We start from the raw sequence: 19,809 nt of genomic DNA, 5'->3' as shown, positions 1-19,809 counted from the left end.
GCGTGTTCTTAATAAACACATCCATCACCTCAATGTCGTCAATTGGCTGAAGGACGTCCGCATCGTTGGCGTGGGTCTGCCTCTGGGCGTCCGTGACCCAGAAGTCCCTCATGGTCCTGAAGAAATCGTCAATAACCTTCATCGTCCTCCTATCCATCAGGAGGAACCGGTACTTCATGAAATCCGTCCCATTTCGACCGCAGCTGCATGGGCTGCCACGCCGCGTGACCCGCGCGGGGGTTCGCAGGCAGGACCGTGGTGTCGAGCAGGTCAAGGATGTCCCCGATCCGCTTCTTCTAGTCGCGCAAGATCTGGAGCGGCTCGAAGTCGTTGTAGTACAGGCGCGAGCCCAGACATATGCGTATGACCTTGTACACGCTTCTCGCCCCGGCCGCAGTGCATATTCTGCCTTGCCGGTTGTCGCTGTTTTCGATCCACTTGTCCGTGTTGATAACCCGCTTGTCGAGATCGCCCCAGGCCTTGCCCTTGACTCTGGAGTTGACGTCGCCCTGCAGGGAGAAGTACACCATCCATCAGCCATGGTCGCTTTGGACTGCCTTGGACGCAATAAACGCAGAATGTGGTGCAAAGGAATCGCAAGATTGACAAACAGCAAGCAACATGTCACTAATATCCCATCAGAAGATTGCAGGTGATGTTTGGGAGACGCAAGGTTGGGCAGGTAATCAACATTGCATTGCTGCAGCCAGCAGGGATCTCTCTGGTACAGCCCGTCAAGGGTCATAGGTCTAAAGCCACCTCAACCACCTGTGTCGGCATATGCGCCAGCCCACCCGTCGCCATCATCAACACACTGGTGCGGACAACATCTTTTACTCTCAGACGTGAACATTCAAGCACAAGCACCCCGCCAATCCCGCAAACTAACTGTGCATGTCGAGGATGTTCATTCCCCATGCGTACGTACATACACCTTCAAGGTTGACCGCACAAGCTGGCCCGCAGCATAATTATAGTCTCTCACAAAAGTTCCTATTTTGAAGCAACTCCAAAATATTAATCACAAGTCATGCATGCATGCATGCATGGTTTCACGCCCGAACGGCCTACTACTAACAACTATCTATCAGCTGCAAAACAATGAATGCTGCGACGGACCAGGGCAACAAAACACATACAACACCGGGCATTCGCCGGTCGTCACCGACCCGACTACTACTCCAGCCCTCATTGGCTTATCTGTGGGAGAGCGGACGGGATCCCGAGTTTTCCAATGAGTATGGTTGTATGTGGTAGTTCCACGGCATGATGGAAACCATATATTCAGTATCCGGGGGCCGAACGAGTGAATCTGGCGCCATCAATGCTAACACCATTAAGACCCTGGCGTAGTCCCAGCCCGAGACCACCAGGCAGATTGACATTACCTGATTGGGGCACAACATCAGCTATCATTCATTTACCAGCAGGATCTATCAGTTTTGCAGCCGTTGTGCTTGGCGTAGAAGCGCCTGGATTAATATTGTTTCCCGACTTCGTGACCTCCGTGACTTATGAACAAGACAGTTACAGATACAACTAACCAGTCCCAGACCTTAACGTTCAACTCACCATTTCAAACTACCCTGCATCACAAGCTCGAGGGCCCAGCAACAATCCCTAACATCCCATCCACTTCATTGCTCTCTACCTTTAATCAGCGCACAAATCAATATGCGCAGTATGGAGCATCCATACATTGAAAGGACGTTAATTGACCCCCTCTTCCACATATGACGAATATTTAAATGCTGAAGCAGCACCCTCCCCTCCGACCCAATCCCAGTGGCGACGTGATATTCTGCCACGGTTTTTTACCGACGACTACGAGAGCGACGAAAATTCAGCCTCTGAAGATACTAGCAAACACAGGAAGCTCATCAATCAAGAAGACCTCCGGCATCAAGGGCGGGAAGAGAAAGAACAAAAAGAATCATCCCTTATACAGTGCCCTGCCATCCCTAATCTTCCTCTGCTCTAAGCTACTGGACCGAACTCTCGGTTACGCGACAACGACGAGAGCCCGCAACGACGAGTCCATGGATGATGTTGAAGCCCAGCCGACCGGCAAGCAATCTCAGGAGAACCACGCAGCCATTACCAAAGCTATCAGAACGCACCAAACCGAGTTCGTGAAGCCATTCTACGCTGGAGGTCTCCCCTCATAAAGCACCGCCTGTCCTTGAGCGATCCATCCCAGGGCCAAGGCACCTGTCACCGGCGTAGTGGCCTCTAACTAAGTCCGCCATGCTCAAGGCGTGCTACAAGGATAATAGTTCGGGATTTCACTTCAAATGGGAATAAGAGGAAGAAGCAAAAGCTTGCTGCACCTGTGGGAGATCCTGATGGAGAGGACCATTTATGATTCAACTGAATATAATGACGGTTAGAAAGATATCAGACTTGAATGATTAGGTTTGTTTACCAGAGAATTACCTGCTGAATGAAGGTTGCATATCCAAGCAGGTGAACTTAAATTGTCTGTCGGTAGCATAATGGATATCTCTGATCACTGTACCTAGAATATGCGTAATAATTCTTCTACCAACAATTTCTTGCGTATAGTAACAAAGTTTCGTAAACATTCAGAGATTTTACAATGGGAAGAAAAGTCTCAAACGTTGGAGGCTAGGTTTGTATCGTGGAAAACTTATTAAAGAAGGCGGATGTCAGATGGAGCAGTGACAGCGTCGGATACAACCTACATCTGACCTGCTGCAGAGTGTTAGCTGCCTCTGCTCACATAACTCGACGGCACATTTAAACACATTACTAATTTTTAAGAATCCACTGCAGGTAATTTATGTAGGAAGAAGCCGCCCAAGAAGTAGGTGTATCTAGCGGTGAAGGGATGAATACATTAGATATCCACTAGGCTGTAGAGAGGCTCATCACGCTGGTAATGTTCTGTCTCAGTATTTTAGACAAGATACAAGACTCATACACATCCTGTGAGAAGACAGGACGAGAATAGCTACAGGTATTTTCAGTTAGGAGCTTCGGACGTCCAGTACTAATGTCAATAGGCATAGCTGTAAGTCTTGAATTATTGGGGAGACTCCTCATCGCAAGAAACCTCGTAAGTCGGCCAATTGAATAACTTCAACTGCCTCTATCTGATTCCGGACTAAATTCAAGGAGTTGGCTCTTTGTTGGTTCTTCATCTCGCCCGAGCCTCGCTTCCTTAGTTATCTAGGGTAGAAGGAATAGACGCTGGGGGCTGTGAGTGGCATTGGGCGCAGATCAACGCTACATCCATACTGCCTCTCACTTTCCTTTGCAGGTCTCCATGGCAAATGGCAGCATTGTGGCAGAGCTTGTCTCACAGACAGACATAGTGAAGATCCCCGGCAAGAAAGGCGCGGAAGCATACAGACAGACACAGCAACAGCAGCAACAGCAGCAGCAGAAGCATCACCACCGCCACTACACCATTGCAAGTGTTCCGTTGGCCTTTCAGGTCTCAGGCACTGACTGAGATATGGGGTTGGTGGCTCTGCAGCTGGCCATGGCTGCGGATGAGCACAGCTTGATCAACTTCTGCCTGGGGGACTGACTAATCTTGAGCAGAGGAGGCACTCAAGAATAGTTCTCGCCATCCACAAGTCGTTCATCCTATTGGAACTTGCAGCTCAGGCAACCACCAACCCTTCCCCCTCAAGCCAACAGCAACATTCTCATCATCAACCACTCAACTTCGTTGCTCTTAAACACCGTTCGTTCCTCCTTGTCACTATGTCAAGCCCATACTCATCCGTCTAGTTGATATGGAGTCAATGGGCCAAACTGCCTCTGAGAATGCCATGCTTCCTGACGATGCCACGCCCCCTGGCAATGCTACGCCTTCCGACGCCTCAACGGTCAACGGAGCACACCAGCAGCCCCAAGAGGACGCAGGGGTTGAGCTCCAATGTTTGGCCCAGCCACAAAGCCCAGGTTGTCCAACCAGAAAATCAACAGACAACACCGCTTCAAACCCCCTAATCCCCTCGGCCGCAGGCCCAGACCGATGCGCCAGCACAGCATCCTCCGGCCAGCCCCCCCAATCGACGAGCGGTACATCCACATCCCAATCCCTGCCCCAACGACTCAGGCCTCAGGCGGAGGCCTCGGCTGGGGTGCGGCGGGAGCTTCCCATGTCTGGCTTCCCAACAGCGGCGGAACTTGACGATTCCGTCACATGCTTCCATCGCTACCTTGACCTTTACTTCATGATGGCGGCTGCGCTGGGTACGCCAATCCTCCCCACCCTCGTCCCGAAGGCGAGCAGCTGGCTTAACCTCTCCTAGTGGCAGTTGTTGGTGTGTCTCCTGATGGACCGAGTGGAAATGTGCGTACCTGTTGTTGTCGTTGTAGTAGGGGGTGCGTACCCATACTTGCTGGCTTACCTACGACATGATGGCATGGCTTCTTCCCCTTCTTGAGATGCGTCGCCCCCGCGCGAATGGGCGCGGCGGTTCGCGCGTACGTGGCGCCGGCTCAACCCTGAGCTGAAGACCAGGGTGCGGGACAAGGTCCGGACTGCTGGCCGTCTTTGGATTGTGCTTCTGCAGGTTGAGCGACTCGGGCCTGGGCAGGCTGTGCTGTATTAGACGTCAGGTGGGTATCGTTAAGATGCCGGGTGTCTGTCCGTGGTGGCTAAGTTATTGGCGGAGAATGGGAGTGCTGGCTTGGGATGCCGTCTGGCGTGGGAACTGTTAGCTGTAGTGGGTTGCTGTGGGGTGACGGGGAAAACGTGCCTAAGGGCGAGGGGGGGTAGGTACATGACTAGGTACTTGCAAGGGATAAGTGGACCGCGAGGGAGGACTCTGGAACTTTATCGTCGGGTTGTGGGGGGGGGGGGGGGGGGGGGGGGGGTTGTGGGAGGTGCAAGAGGGCGACGGCTTTGTGACATTGACTGGAGTGCCGACAGCTGGCGAGGATGCTTGGTGATGTGGTTGGGTTAATTGATGGGTTGTGGCTGAGGCGACGCGTCGTGGGGGTGACGCGTGATAGGCGGGGTGGTGGTCCCTGCTCGTGTTTAGTGTGCATGCAGCATGCATAAAATACGTGCACAAATGCACTCTGACACAGGTGGAAGCAGCGCTGCGGCTGGACCGGTCTTGGAAGGTCTGTTATTCTAACCCAGGCTTGTAGTGTCCACTGGGGAAAATTCCAGCGTCGTTACCTCAGGTAGGCAGGCACCTCAAGGAAACAGGTTCCCTAAAAACTAAGTGACAACCCCGCCGTATCGACAGCATCATGCCAGTTGGTACATGGTCAACTGCAGTGTCTTGTCCAGTCACATACGACCATACCCATTGGAAAACTCGGGATCCCGTCCGCTCTCCCATAGACAAGCCAATGAGGGCTGGAGTAGTAGTCGGGTCGGTGACGACCGGCGAATGCCCGGTGTTGTATGTTTTTTTGCCTGTCTCTTGCACAAGACATATCTTCGAGCCAGAGAGGGTCCTGAAGATGTACGTACGCACAATACTCGCTGTCCCGTAAGATGCACACGCGATGTCGGTCACATCTGCGGTGCTGCGATTTGCAGAGAGACACGGCATTGTAAGTTTGTTATCTCCGATATTAACCCTTCACCCCTTCTTGTGAGAAGCTCACCGGATCTTTTCGCCTCACGTCCGAAATGTAGTTCAACGGGCATCCTCCTTGCTGCAAAAGGGCACTAAGGTAACGCTGGCTACCTTGCGAGGAGTCTTCCTAGATACGGCTGATAGATGTCTTCCGGCGCACATGAGCTGGAAGGCCTGGCAGGTGCTCGCAGGCGACCGACCCCCTGGACATTATGGACGACGCGGACAGGATCCGATTCATGATCTAGCAAGGTGAGGTAGGACCTATACAAGAAAACTTGCTCTGTATGGATGCGAAATTCCCGAGAACAAAGCCATAATAAGGCTTATGTCGCCGGGCTTTCCGAGGCGTCGAAATAGGGACAAAGCTCTGGGTGAAAATAACTCCATCCGCATCGCAGAACCTAGGAGCGATATCAGTAAACGGGAAACCACCCACTGTCCTGGGATGGTGTCACTCCTTGCAATCATGTTTGAGTCCTGATGACAGCGGCAGCGGCTGGCTGGCTGGCTGTCGACTTGGAGGAACCGGATCGCCAGGGGCTTAAGGATGTTAGATTCGAATAGTCATCCTTACCTATACCTACCTTTGGGCATCATCATCAACTCTTTCACCCTGTGCGACCCCTGTGACTGACACAGGCCCTGGAAGCTGTCGTCGAGACAAAGGCTTGTAGTCCAAGCGGTAGCCGAGGACTACAACGATTTTGGCACAAAGAAGGGACGACCGATAGTAAACCACAAGAGAGTTGTGCTGCTGACCTGCCTTTGGGATAGCGGGCGAGATTTTGAAGGTGGAATCCGATGGTATTGTTCTTCAAGTGTCGGCCTAAAGAGTAGCATAGCGTGTCCTTAAAGCTCTCGTGGTGTTCTTGCATAATGCCTTGGAGATCCTTGAGGTTGCTTTGTTTTAGAAGTTCCCAGTCTTAGCTTCCATGCCGTGCCCAGCTTTCCTGATAACCTTCTCTGAAGAGGCTGGCAGGATCGTCGCCCAGACAGAGATGGCAGAAGAAGAGCACACATGGACCGCGACTTGAGCCGTTGTGTTGCTTGGGGTGCTCTGACCCTGATATCAGTCGATGCGAAATGTTGTGGACAATCAATTTCTCTCTTGTTGATAAAGTGAGGGTGATATTTACGGTAACGATGCTGGTGAAAGACATTGAAATCATCCTCTGCAACCGGTCTTCCAAGGTTCTGATGCGTGGGAGTCTGGCCGTAGATGTCACAGAGTCATGGTATCCGATGTCAAGCACGTCAGCTAGGCTCTAATGCTGGATTCTCTCGCAGTTAAACCGTACTTATAATGTGTAGTAATCCTTGAGCTGTTCCTGGAGGAAGGAGTCTGGTGCGCGCAGTGTTGGGTCATTCACAGGCACGAGATGGAGTTTGCAATGTATTAGTAATGGGACACGGTCTTTGTTGTAGTCTGGTATGTGATCGAGTCAACATTGAATCAGAAAACAAGACGCTAGCTTCTTGGATCGTTCCTTCCTCTACCCTATTTCCAGCTTGGAAACATAGGCTGCAGAGCGTGCAGTAGCATGTCGTAGGCTGCCGCTATTGTTGCGAAGTAAGCTCTCCAGCGTTTATGTCGGCAAATCCGTGGTCAACCCCAGCTTTGCCGCAGCTTTCGATGGAAGACGGAGCGATGGGAGTCTGGGCGATGGGGGGAATGTTGGGCGATGAAGAAACCAGCGGAACGAAAGTCGGCTGTGCATGAATCGGAGAGGGTCTGTCTTGGACAACTTTGCCAGCGAAGGAACATCGTCTGGGATGCTTTCGAAACATTGGTGATCGTGTTCGATCCGCGGAGAAGAAGAGACGAGTAGAAAACTATCAAAGTTGGTTCCAGATTTAGAGGTTGGCAAGGACCTCCTCCTCAGGACTTCTTATCCATCATTCTTATTCTGTTTTAAGTCCCCCGTGCTCATAGAACAACCCAGTGAGGCAACCTGCACTGCTCCTTGGCAAACAGCTCCTCGATTCGTTTGTTGCTACCAGTGTGGGGGCCCCACTCCATTTGATGTGTTCAGTTGCAGACAGATGGGTGCTGCATGTGTGCAAGATGAGGTCGGTCTCATCCGCTACCCCTTGGGCGACAGGAACTGCATTGTTTCTTTAGTAAATGACCATTTCGAGGGTACAAGTTGAGTGAGACTCACACCCAAATTATTTTACCTTGACACCCTCATCAGCTAGAAGCCATTAGGTGAATAGACTTCGCATCCTACCAGGAGATATAAGGGCTGAACTGATTAGTGTTCCCACTCGTGCAACTTAGCCTGAAGTCAGGATCACTTGTTGACTTCAATGCCTAGTATTTGTTGTCCTAAAGAAAGCTCCAGCTCAAATAATAATAAACCTCATGTTCCCTCAATGATCGTTCTCCGATTAAGCGGCCTTGGAATGTCCCCGCGCAACCGGGCGATCGCCGTGCCGACGGTGGGCCCTTATGGGACGGTTTCCGATGTTCGCCCCTCCGTCTGCCCGGCGTCTACTCCGGCGCATCCGGTCGGGTGCCGCGTCATTTCAAGGCACACAGCAATCGCGATTTGCACGTGGGGTAACAGGGCGCCCAGCTGGTCCGCATGCACCAGAGAACTTCACTTCGTGGTTCGTCGGACTGGCCACTGAAGCAGTTTGTCAGCTTCTGCATTGTCTGGCTGTTCCTACGCCAAACCGTCAACTATAGATCGCCTCCGTCTTGGCTGGCGCCCCTTTCTCCCTGACCCCTCTCGATTAGCCTCCAGATGCACCATTAGAAATCCAAAAATACTCAAAACTAGACTTCGGACAGTGATGCATTTATTTCACCTTGAGGCCCACGTCTAGCCCCTCAACATCTCTGTGTTCTGAAGCAAGATTTGGACATAGGCGCTATCTACGTCTCTGAGGCAGCAGTGTCTGCTAGCCAGGATGGCTCTGCCCAGGTGCAGCAGATGCGCAGATATTGCATACGTCAGCAGCTTCAGGCCAATATTAGTGCTAATGTCAACTTAAGGTAATTTAATGCAGCTTCAATGGAAATAGTATTACTAAAGCAAGCATTTACAGTTGTTAACAGCGGGAATTGGCTAGGGGGGGTCGGTGAGTGAAGAACTGGCTAATCAGGAGTGTGGGCTCTCGGTGTAAAGTAGGCAAGCACCTCAGGGGACGTTCAGCTACACACAGGCTCCAGGTAGCAGACTTCAAAGGTCGATAAGAAATACAGCGTTTCATGGTACTCAACGCCATGGCAGCTTTCGCAGGGTGGGACCCTAGCAAGCCTACCATGTCGTTGAGGGAGACGCGGAGCATACTTCTCAAAATCTTGTGCCAGCTCTGTCTACTCGCCCGCGCATATGACGGATCCCGCCCCGGCCGGGCTGGTAGTTCCCCTGCAGGAAACCATTAATGTCCCATACGTTTGAAAGAAGCACAGTGCTATGTACTACTCTCTGCTGTTTATTTTACTTTCAATCTGTAGACACTAACATGGGACTGATAGGGACGCATCTAAAACTTGAACAGTATGACATAAAAGGCTAAGAGGGCTCAATAGGAAGCCAGCCGGAAAACACATGGTACTCGAATGAGCCTTAAGAATGGAATTATGGACACAACCCAAGTCTTAGACTACATGGACCTTGTAAAAGCTACATGCCCAATATCAGACAAATTCAGGCCTTGCTCAGGTCTCGGTAGTTGAACTGGACTTTGTCGTCGTAGCTGGTCAATGGCGAGAAGTAGAATGTTGTGTAAGCGCCCTTCTTCTCCGAGTACGAAAACGTCACAACTCCAAGGCCGCGAACCATCTCCTCTCCACTACGCAATGGGTTAGGATACAACTAGCAAATGTGTGCAGCTTAGGATTCACTTACCACATGGCCTTCATAGCCGTCTCAAGCTTCCCGTTGGAGCCCCATGGATGGTTCAGCTTCTGGAGGATCTTGTACATGTTTTGCTCAGCCCTTTGCGTAGTTTTCGTGAACTGCATCAAAGGGGCATAGATCTTGATCTCGGGGATGGAGTTGCCAGCCGTAATCTCAATGCTGTACTGTTGGCCAGGGAAAGACACTGAGGGGATGACTGGAGGCTTGGAAAAGTCGTCGTCAGTGCTTTCCGGCTCATCGCGCAACAAGGGCCAAATCGATCGCAGGATCTCAACACCCTTCAAGGTGACTTCATCGTTCAAGCGTCCACCCAGTGTCATGACATCACGTGCGGCGTTCCAGGAGTTGCTGTTGACATCCAGGTAAACCTTGAGACGGGCTCGCTCAGGGTCAACTAGGTCAACGCCAAGCATGTGAAGTGCAGCCTCATATTTGTTGTTGCCAAGATATCTATTTCAGCAATTAGTTCTTCCTTTCCTTGATTGTAGGTGCGTCTTTACTTACCCAAGGACGTGGTTCAGAGCCGGCTTTAGCTTATCTCCAGCCGGTTCCAGCTTCTCAATGGCGTCCAAGCAAACCTCCGTTCGGGTGCGTCCCCCTCTGGGAACAGCCGGGAAGTACGCTCTCATTGTTCTGTCTGCACCGTCGAAGTCGAAGCAGAAGAGACTGAAAGGCCACACCGGACCGTTGCGAGCTCTGACAGCTTCCATTTGTGCCGGGGTCAGGAACAGTGTCTTCATCAGGCAGTCCATCCATTGTGTGTCGGCACCCGTGGCTCGAGCGATGCTCTGGAGTACTTCCTTGTCCTTTTCGGCAACTCCGGGGAGAAAACGAGTCTGATCCAGAGGCTTCCCGAGATTCATCCAGACGCGAGCCTTGGGAACACCTTTTGTGGTGAAGTTGATGCTGGTCTCCAGAGGGGAACAGTTGTATGGCATGTTGAATGCGTCAAAAGGCTCGCTTGGAACAGGTCCCAGAACAGGTGCTACATGATCGTTGAGAAACTGGATTTGCGCCTCTTGTTCGGAGGGCGTGTAGCCTCCTACCGACTCAAACAAAGGCTTCAAGACGGCGCGGAAGTAGTTGGACCAATACTCCGTGGCCTTTTGGCTTCCGGTTGCTGTGTCGGAAGCATTGGATACAGCCTGAACGGACGTAGGCACCACGGCGGCAGCTTGATGAGAGATTGAAGAGGCCATGATTGAACGGGCGATTGAGAATGGGGGATTTAATTGAGGCTGTGAGTCAAGAAAGATGATGGCAATGCTTCTGATTGATGATTTTACAACAAGCTACCTTACACCGGCGCAACACCGAGTCTTAATAGCCGAACGTATTCATGTACTGCAGTAAATGTCATCAAATTTCAATACGTAGCAGCTGGCTCTCATGTCCCAGGATACAAGATCCACAAACGAGGTGACCAGGGAGGATGATGAATGTCGCCGACTATTCTCGACACCTCGTAAAGGTAGGCTAAACTGAGTCACGAGTGGTTTTTTTTGGAATCACAAGTCCAGAAATCTCACCGACTTTCTCTTCATTGATTTAAGTTCGAAAGATCCGAGTCAGGAGTGTTTGAAGGAATTACAAGTCCAGAATTCTTACCGACTTTCTCCTCATTTATTTAAGTTCAATGCAGCTAAGTTATGAGTGTTTGTATGAATCACAAGTACGGAAATGTTACCGACTTTCCTCCTCGTTCATTTAAGTTCAATACATCCGAGTCATAGGAGGTGTCAAGGAACATTGCCAACAAGAACACCGCCGACATTTCCATTAATATCTTAAGCTTTGATATCCGTACCTTAGAGATATTGAGCGAGTAAGAGAGAATTTACAGCAGTTACCTCAACTTACCCCCCCCCACAGGATCTCCTCTTACCCCCTCCCCAACCCCAAACCCACAGAGAACGGAGAGAATCTACATTACCGGCATGGGTTGCACATCTACACAGGTTGAGGGTGGCAATGAAGCGGAGAAAATTGCTTGTCAGGCCATGGACTAGGGAGTCCCGGACAGCAATGCGGATCCCATCAAGTCCGGATGGGATACTACGTGTGATGGGTGTATTTAACCGGAGAGCCCAGCACTAACCCCACACCGAGGGGTTGAGATGGATGACTGGCAAGGGGCTGAAAATGGCTGACACAAGCCGGAAGCATCTTAACTTATTGATTTCTCTAGGCAAAGTTAGTACCTCCTATGCATACTATTAGCCTTAATCACTGGTCTGGCAGAGTAAATACAAGGTGAAATAGAAAGTCCTCTAGCAGCGCATCCCGGATTTTTAAACCCACCTACGAAGGGAGAGATTCTCCCTCAGCCGCTTCAGCCAAGGTAGAGGACTGGGTGTCCCGTACTAAAAGAGCGTTGAGAAGGGCAGATTTGTGGGTTAAGAGTGGTTAGTTTTGGGGTATTCTCAACGCTGAATTCTTGCTCTTGGTTTCGTCTTCTTTGGTGCCAGCCCGGCTATTCGCCATTCCTTATTAGGCAATAGACAACAGCCTTTTCGCTTGAACTAGATATAAAAGTCAGACATATCCCATGTTTGAGTGACGTTCTATGGACGTTGCCGTTCCGGCTGTGGTTATTTTTCCTGTCGAACACTTCTAGCTAGGCCCCGACATGTGCTTGGACGATTTACTGTGGACTTGACTCACTTAAGGCCTCCCTGATTCTCCCAAGGGAAGTTTACACGTCACCAAATCCTAGAAAAATAAAACACGTTCACACAATGCGTGGCCCAGAAGGGCAGCCTTAATATTATTCAAATATCATCCTATGCTGCAAGATCTCGAACACATTCTAGATAAATAGCACCGGTGTTTCCAATGGCAGGGAAACGCATTAAAGTACCCTTACTAAGAGAGGTACCAACCGTCTTTATCTGCACGTCTGGAAGAAGTCGCTTCAGCAGTTGAGAGCTGCTCGCCGTGGCCAAGTCAGGGAAGATTGCGATGGCCCTGACATTCTTTGAACGCAATGGTTCCATTTGAAGCTCATCGATAGCTTCTGCCATCTTTGCCGCATGATGCCTTTGCGCTGGCTTGAGCCGCACCCCCGGCACAGCCAATGTCGTCTCGATATCTTGCCGCGTCGGGGAGGGGTCGAGCAGGACGAGACCAACCGAGATAATGGGATTCTCGCTTACAGCCAACCTGGCAACCTCGATGGCCATGGCGGCTCCGGCACCAACGCCACCGAGCAGCAGAGGGCCAGCCTGTGCATCCGTCTGGTGGTGCTTCTGAATGGACCTCAGGTTCATGACGGCAACGTCGCGGATCGACCGACCTGTCCACAGGTCTGGCTGTGCACCAAAAGGCGACTCGGCGCCCCAGACGGAAAGAGTGTTGCCGCCGTTTAGGCTGGTTACTGCAGGGAGTTGGATGCAAGACAAGCTGGTACCGGTTTCGTCGGCAAGAAGAAAAAGCTTGGTGGTGGCCTTGGTCTTGGGCCCGGAGAGATGGGTTATCTTGACGTCGTGGTCCAGCGCCGCCGAGATGAGTCCTGGGCTGACTGCCGGGTCCTTGGGCGTCGAGTCCTTGTCGGCAGTGGCAGCAGCGTCTGCCAGTACGGGAAGAGCCTCCTGATGCCTCTTGAACAGAGCTCTGCTGTCTGACGGTTGCGAAGGAATGTTGTCGTCTCTCCGCACTAGGGTTGGTCGCCCTTGGGTAGTGGCGATGTCTGGTGACACTGTAACGGCCGGAGACAAGTCCTCCTCCCGCGGCAGATGGCTTACACCAAGAATCTCCTCCAAGGCGTTTCGGGCGTCTCCCAGCGTCTCGTGTTGGATGAAGAAGGTCGAGTCCAGGTCAATTCCCGTCTTGCGAGTGATGACGGCCAGGATGCTAATGCCCATGAGCGAATCGATGCCGAGGTCGGCAAAAACCGCTTCGTCGACAAGGTCCTCGGGCTTACAGCCCGCTTCTTGAGCCACAATGGATAGGATGGTGTTCAAGAGCTCCCTGGCGTCGTCATCTGCTTCACTTGGTGCCGTCGACGCGGAATGCTGGGAGGACGAGGGCGGAGTTTCGGAAGCGGGAGTGTCAACTCCAACCGAGGAGACCGAAGAGGTAGAAGGTTGCGGCAACTTCTGTTTCGCCGGAAGGATCTGCTGCTGCTGCTGCTGCTGCTGCTGATGCGTTGCGTGTTTGTTTACTACAACTGCTGGGACGGCCGCATGAGGCGAGGGTCTTTGGCCAAAGACGGCGTCCATGACTACTCTCTTGAGCTTCTGGAACTCGAGACCCAGCAGCGTCTGAACCAAGTTGTCGTCCTCGTCGAAAATGTAGCAATCACCAACGACAAGGTTACCGCCTTCGACATCCTGCATGAAGGTGTAGGTGGTATATGTCATTCCTGGCCTCATGGGAGAGCCGGCACCAACGACTCTCCACGAGTCGAAGCCGCGGGCCATGCAGAGCATGTCTTGCTGTACGTAACGCAGACCAGAGTTTAGAATAAACCCCCCCAGGTGAGTCAAGGCGTCGGTCCAGAAGGGGTTCATGACGAATGATCCAGATGAGGCATCCGGTGTCAAGGTAACCTTGGAGATTGCATCTTTGCAGTCAACGTCCAAGACCACCTCGTCAATGCCACGGAAAGGCTCCGAGTAATCCACACTCTCGGAGAACATGCGGTACACGACGGGCTTGAGCAGACGGTGGGCTCGGCCGTCGCGGCTGGCTGCCCGAAGAGCTTCGACACGCGACTTGACGAGGAAAAGCGAGCGATGGATGCTGGCGGGCCAGGTCTCGTCGCGCTCAAAGGTGACTCGGCAGGTTCCTCCGGTTTCCTCCTCCTCCCTGGTATCCGGCTTTCCAGGCTTGAACTTGACCCAGACGAAAGTGATGTCGACGCTGTTGTCACCCTTGCGCATGACTGCTTTGACGTGGATGAGGGGCTTCCTGGACGACGCATCTGTCTGCTGCAGGATGAGGGCATGAGTCATTGAGATGTTGGTGACTGACAAGCACGGCGTGTCCGAGATTCCTTGAAGGCGAAAGAGGCAGTACTTGGCCGTTGTGAGGGCCATGTCGACCAGAACGCTCATGGGGCAGATGACGTGGCCGTGGACGACGTGTCCCTCGATGGCGCGCAGCAGGTTTGGCTCGGATGTGTCGGCGCTGAAGGTTGCCATGAGCGTGTTGCCGCCGTCCTCGTAGTCCTCACTCTCGACCGTAGGAACGGATGTTGAGGGGAATCCGGGGAAGGAAGGAAGACGAGCAGAAGAAGCATTCGTTGAACCGGGCCTCAACATGTCTTGAGAGCAAGCACAAGAGCATTTGCAGGGTGGTGGTGCTGCTGCGGCGTCTGCTTGGTGACCATGCACAGTGGCGGCGCCCATCTTTTGGACAACAGAGAGATCAGGATGCGGGAAGGGCTCGTGCCAGAAGTTCTTGAAGTCGAAGGCGTAGAAGGGCAGCTCCAGCAGGCGGACATGCTTGGTGAAGTTTCGGTGAAACTCGGGCCAGTTGACGTCGAGACCGGACTGATAGGCCGCCTTGAGAACCTCGGAGAGGGTAGCCCAGTTGTCTTCCAGAGGAGACGCCTTGAAAGCCGCCACAAGGTTCGCTGGGGGGAGAGTCGGTAGTGTCCAGCGGACGAGGCCAAGAAGAACAGGCTCCGGGCCCATTTCGATCCAGAGCGTCTTGTTGATGGAGGCTGCCTCGGCGGCTTCGGCGGCGCGTACGGCACCTACAAAGTCGACGGTTCCACGGCACTGCCTTGCCAGATACTCGGGGGAAAACACGGTGCCATCACCGGCGGAGACAACCTTTCCGAGGTAAGAAGAGACGACGGGCACGTCGGGAGCTCGGAACACCACGCCGGACGCGATGGAGGTGAAGTGGTCCAGGATGGGCTCAACCTGTTGAGAGTGGAAGCCATAAGGAACATTCAACAGCTTGGTCCGGGAGCCGCGCGCGGCCAAGTGCTCCTGCAACCTAGCAATGTCCTCGACGGTTCCGCTGGCGACGGTTGACGCGGCTGCGTTCTTGCATGCAATGTTGCAGCTTGCCAGGCCCAGCGACGTGTATTGGGCCTCCAGCTCGTCTGCGGCAAACGTCGTGGCGAGCATGGCGTGGGTCTGGGGAGTGAGGTGCTCCTCCATGCGCATGGCACGCTCGCCGACGAGGTACAGGACGTCGGAGACGGACAAGACTCCAGCAACGCAGAGCGCGGCGTATTCGCCGAGGCTGTGACCCATGACCGCCGTGGGGACGACGCCGTACTGGGCCAGAGTCTCGGCCATGGCAATCTCCAGAGCGACAATGGCCAGCTGGATCTGGGTGGTCGTCGCCCCCTTCTCAACGTAGTCCGGCTCGGTGATGACCTGGACAAAGCGCGGCATGCCCATGCGCGTGGCCATCTCCTGGTAGCCCAGGAGCTTCGTCCTGAAGGTCTCGTGGGTGTTGAACAGGACGGAGCCCATTTGGGAATACTGGGAACCCTGGCCAGTGAAGAGGAAGACGCGCCCTGCAGGCTTTGGCTTTGCCTTGGGGGTTGTATCTCCGCCCCGGGCGTCGTCGGCGTCTTGAAGCTGTTGCAGCAACTCGGCAACCGACTTGACGGCGTACGCCTCCCTCAGCGGCTCGTGCATTCTTCTCGCCGTGGTGGTGTAGGCCACGCTGGCCAGCCCGACGTTGGGATGGAGCTCGAGCCAGGATAGCAGTCGGCGCCTGTTACCGGCCAGAGATGCCGTCGTTCGTGCCGACAGTGTCACGACGTGGGCGGTGCGAGGGTCTCTTGCAGCAGCAGCATCATCAGCTTGGTCGTCGTCATCCTCCTGGATGTTGTGCGGCGGCGCTTCCTCGATCGCCAGACACGACTCTCCACCACTGGCGTCGAAGCTGTTCAGCATGACCTTGACCCTCTTGTCGCCCTTCGGACTGGGCTTCAGCGTGACGGGAGCGGTTGCGATGCGGATGTTGAGCGGACCGAGCGGGGGGAACCGATGGTTGATCTTGAACGGCCATCCTGGCTGGCCGGGTATGATCTTGTGGCGGAACATGAGCAGAAGCTTGATGAGAGCCGTGACGCCGGCGGCCGCTTCTCCGTGGCCCACAGCGGCCTTGACGGTGCCGAGAGTCAACGGGTTATGGCTTGACCTCGACCCGGGAGGGGCCAGGACGTTGATGACGGACGTCATTTCCTCGTAGTCGCCGGCCTGGGTGCCCGTCCCGTGCATCTCGACGTAGGCGATCTCGGACGCGTCGAGGCCCGACTGGGCCAGCACGCGCTTGTACACGCGCTCCTGTGATTCATGGCTCGGGTGAGTGATGGACGTCGTTGTCGTGCTGAATGTGCGCGCGGATCCGCGGATTACACCCAAGATGTTGTCGTTATCTGCCAGCGCGTCCTCGAGCCTCTTGAGGACAACGACGCCGATCTGTATTTGTGGGTGGTATACGTCAGCAACTAACTTGTGTCTTTGTTCGAGTTTTGTCTCTGCGCCCTCTGGTGCTGAGCTAGCTTCTCCTCTCTCTCTGACTTACTCCTTCGCCCCTGGCATAGCCATCAGCGTCGTCGTGGAATGTCCGACAGCCGTCGGTTGAGGAAATCATGCCTGATCGGCTGAGACCCGAGAAAGGCACCGGGGTGTACATCACTGTGCGGTTGGTGGTGGTTAGAACCCATGGTTAGAATATATATGCACCGTGAAGAGCGAGACGTCCAAGTCAAAGGAAAACCCAAACAGGGTTATATACTGGTAAAACTTACTGCTGCCGCCACCCGCAAGAGCCATGTCGCAGCTCCGTGATGTAAGCGCCTGGCACGCGAGGTGGATGGTGGTGATGCTGGACGCGCAGGCCGAGTCGACGGCGTACGAGCCACCGCCGAACTTGTAGTGGTAGTTGACTCTGCTCGGGGCGAAGGTCCGGGCAATCCCGGGCACGTAGTAGATGTCGGCTCCACGCTCGTGGATTATGTCGTGCCAGTCCTCGCCCAGCTGGCCGAAGAAAGTACTGACGTTGGACCCGTCCATGCTCAGACTGGCCCCCGGGTTATATCCAGCATGCTGCAGGGCCTCGTAGCTACACGTGAGGAAGTTTCGATGAATGGGGTCCATCTGAGCGGCTTCGCGGGGCGAGATGTTGAACAGTCTGTGGTCGAAGAGGCCCGGGTTGGCAAGCCAGGCACCCTTGGTCGCCGTTGTGCTGTTCTTTGTCTCGAGACTTGGGTCAAACCAGCTCTGCACATTGAACCGGTCTGGGGGCACCTCGCGAATGTGCGTCGTCCCGTCAATGAGGTCCTCCCAGAAGCCCTCGACCGTGTCGTTGTCTGGGAAGCGGCCTGACATGCCGACGATGGCGATGAGGCCCGACTGCCCTCTATTTGACAGAAGCTCCCCGGCGGGCCGCTCGTGGTCAGGGGGGGTCGGCAATGACGATCCCATGCTACTGCTGGGTGCAGAAGGGGTGGTGGTGGTGGTGGTGTTTGTGACAACATTCGAGGTGATACCGGCGTTCTTGAGTGCGCTAGTCATGGCAGCAACATGTCCGTTCTGGCCCATGACGAACAACTTGACGTGTTCCCTCCCACTGGCACTCAGCTGTGAGACGCACCTCTCGAGGGTTTCATCCAGACGCAACGGCTTGTGTGCGATGTCCTGCATGACATCCGCCAGGAGTCCGCCGAGAGTCTCATGCTCGTAGTACGCGAGGCGGTCGGGGCTGGACATACGCGACCTTTCAATGGGCGCCAGCGGCCACTCCAAGATGTCTCTGGACAACCCGCTCAAGATGCCGCTGATGTCAAGATCGGGCATGTATAGAGTGTGAACACAACCGCCCGCTTCGGTCGGAATCCGTGTCGCGTCTGCCAGTGGCCCGGCCCCGGGCCAGGCCAGCAGTCTGGCAAGCGTGGAAGGGGCGCCAAACAGGGTGATGAAGTTCTTGGATGTGACGCCGACCGCGATCCGGCGCACTATGGGAATCCGGCATTGCTCGTGGAACCTCTCGAGGATGCTCGTGGCGTCTTCCGCGCTCACGTGAACAAAGGTCTGCGACCAGCTGCCGGGGGAGGCATCGATCAGCCGCATGCGGTACCAAACGCTGAAACCCATGCGGACTGACACTTTGATCATCTCCCTGGCCAGGGTGAAGATCTGAGACGAGTCTCTGGCGGCGAGCGCGACAGTGGCGGGGAGCAGTCCCATGCAGAGACCCACGACCTCGACGGGTGGTTGTGATGACGACGACGACGACGATGACGAGGCATCAAAATTCCCGAGAATGGATGGCTCACGCTCGGCATGAGCAACCAGCTCGCCGAGCCGGCTGATGCAGAAAAGCGCGCAGGTGAGGATACCGTTCTTCTCCCCGCCGTCGGATTCACCAGCAGTGCTGGTGGCGTTGGCCTCGGCCATCTCGAGCAGAGAATCGAATGTCTTGTCCCAACCGTGGTCCAGTCGAGACAGCCGGGACAATTCTAGCTGGAGCACATCGGTGGCTTCGTCAAGAAGGCGTCTGACGGCTGGAGACTGTTTTGATATGTGGACGAGGTTCCGTATCAGTGACACGGGGTCGGACATGTGGTCTCCGAAGAAGAGGACGTGATTTGATGACGATGCCGCCATTATGATAATGATTTGGGGGGGAGGGGGGAGGGGGGAGGGTTGTGTTTTCTTTAGTTTGTAAAGAGGGATCGTTGAAGTGGTAATCCCGCAAATCTTGATGTGAAGATGTGGTATTAGATGAGTTGGAAAAATCAAGCAGCAAAAGGGGAGGATGAATCGAAAGGTCTTATGATGATGAGCACCATAGGCCTAAGATGATGGGGAATAAAAGCAGTGGTTGTCTCTCTCTCTTAATCTATATTGCAAATGGGTTTTCGGTATGGAAAACCTCCGGAGGACCAGAGTCATGTCTCTGATATGAGCATCACGACATATTGCTTTGTATCTACACGCCGACGTCCGAACTAGCCGATGGACGGGGGGGGGTTCTTCCCCATCCCTGGACGAGAGACAGATGTGTCCGGTGTCAGGACAAGTACACCCACCAGCGGCAGTTCAGGTCGCTGCGTGTGATGCTACACGGGTTTCGCAGTCCGGGGCGTACGGTGATATCCTCATGTTGCCACTTGCACCCGTTCTATCCGCCTTGGATCTAAGAGCTATCGTATCACACCCCGGAGTCCAACGTCATGTGTGCCCTGTCTGCGTTCATTTCTGATATTATACCATGTTGATCAAATTATGGCAGGTCCGAAATAGGCAGGTGGTTTTCGGAGCACACACACTACGTGACGCGTGGGTAGGTGGGCAGACTCTTGACTCGTATCGACAATCTATATTAAACCCGGCACTTGGTCTCCGACATTATCCTGGTTCTTTCTTTCCTGGCATCAA

At 53.8% G+C, this 19,809-nt stretch overlaps 3 protein-coding genes across 3 annotated transcripts; 1 reads left to right on the top strand and 2 right to left on the bottom strand.

Annotated features, from left to right (window-relative positions):
* Nucleotides 1-3,803: 3,803 nt before the first annotated feature.
* On the top strand, nucleotides 3,804-4,289 carry CDEST_15297 (uncharacterized protein; the record flags this gene model as incomplete). Its single annotated transcript, XM_062931453.1, has 1 exon — nucleotides 3,804-4,289. One exon carries the CDS (start codon nucleotides 3,804-3,806, stop codon nucleotides 4,287-4,289), a length of 486 nt encoding a protein of 161 aa, XP_062787504.1.
* A 4,667-nt stretch (nucleotides 4,290-8,956) lies between these two features.
* On the bottom strand, nucleotides 8,957-10,753 carry CDEST_15296 (Putative aromatic prenyltransferase, DMATS-type). Its single transcript, XM_062931452.1, has 3 exons — nucleotides 9,956-10,753; nucleotides 9,440-9,901; nucleotides 8,957-9,383 (listed from the first exon to the last, which is right to left on the bottom strand). Exons 1-3 carry the CDS (start codon nucleotides 10,648-10,650, stop codon nucleotides 9,239-9,241), a joined length of 1,302 nt encoding a protein of 433 aa, XP_062787503.1. The 5' UTR covers nucleotides 10,651-10,753; the 3' UTR covers nucleotides 8,957-9,238.
* Nucleotides 10,754-12,234: 1,481 nt separating this feature from the next.
* CDEST_15295 (Putative Acyl transferase domain superfamily, phosphopantetheine binding ACP domain, thiolase) lies at nucleotides 12,235-19,234 on the bottom strand (the record flags this gene model as incomplete). The annotated part of the gene is made up of 3 exons (XM_062931451.1): nucleotides 17,178-19,234; nucleotides 16,952-17,064; nucleotides 12,235-16,845 (listed from the first exon to the last, which is right to left on the bottom strand). The coding sequence occupies exons 1-3, from the start codon at nucleotides 19,033-19,035 to the stop codon at nucleotides 12,235-12,237; spliced, it is 6,582 nt and encodes a 2,193-aa protein (XP_062787502.1). The 5' UTR covers nucleotides 19,036-19,234.
* Nucleotides 19,235-19,809: the final 575 nt, after the last annotated feature.

The sequence above is a fragment of the Colletotrichum destructivum genome, chromosome 11 (genome assembly GCF_034447905.1).
Source record: "Colletotrichum destructivum chromosome 11, complete sequence".
Taxonomy (NCBI): domain Eukaryota; kingdom Fungi; phylum Ascomycota; class Sordariomycetes; order Glomerellales; family Glomerellaceae; genus Colletotrichum; species Colletotrichum destructivum.
The sequence above is the reverse complement of the archived record's forward strand: the minus strand, read 5'-3'. Positions and strand labels throughout refer to the sequence as shown.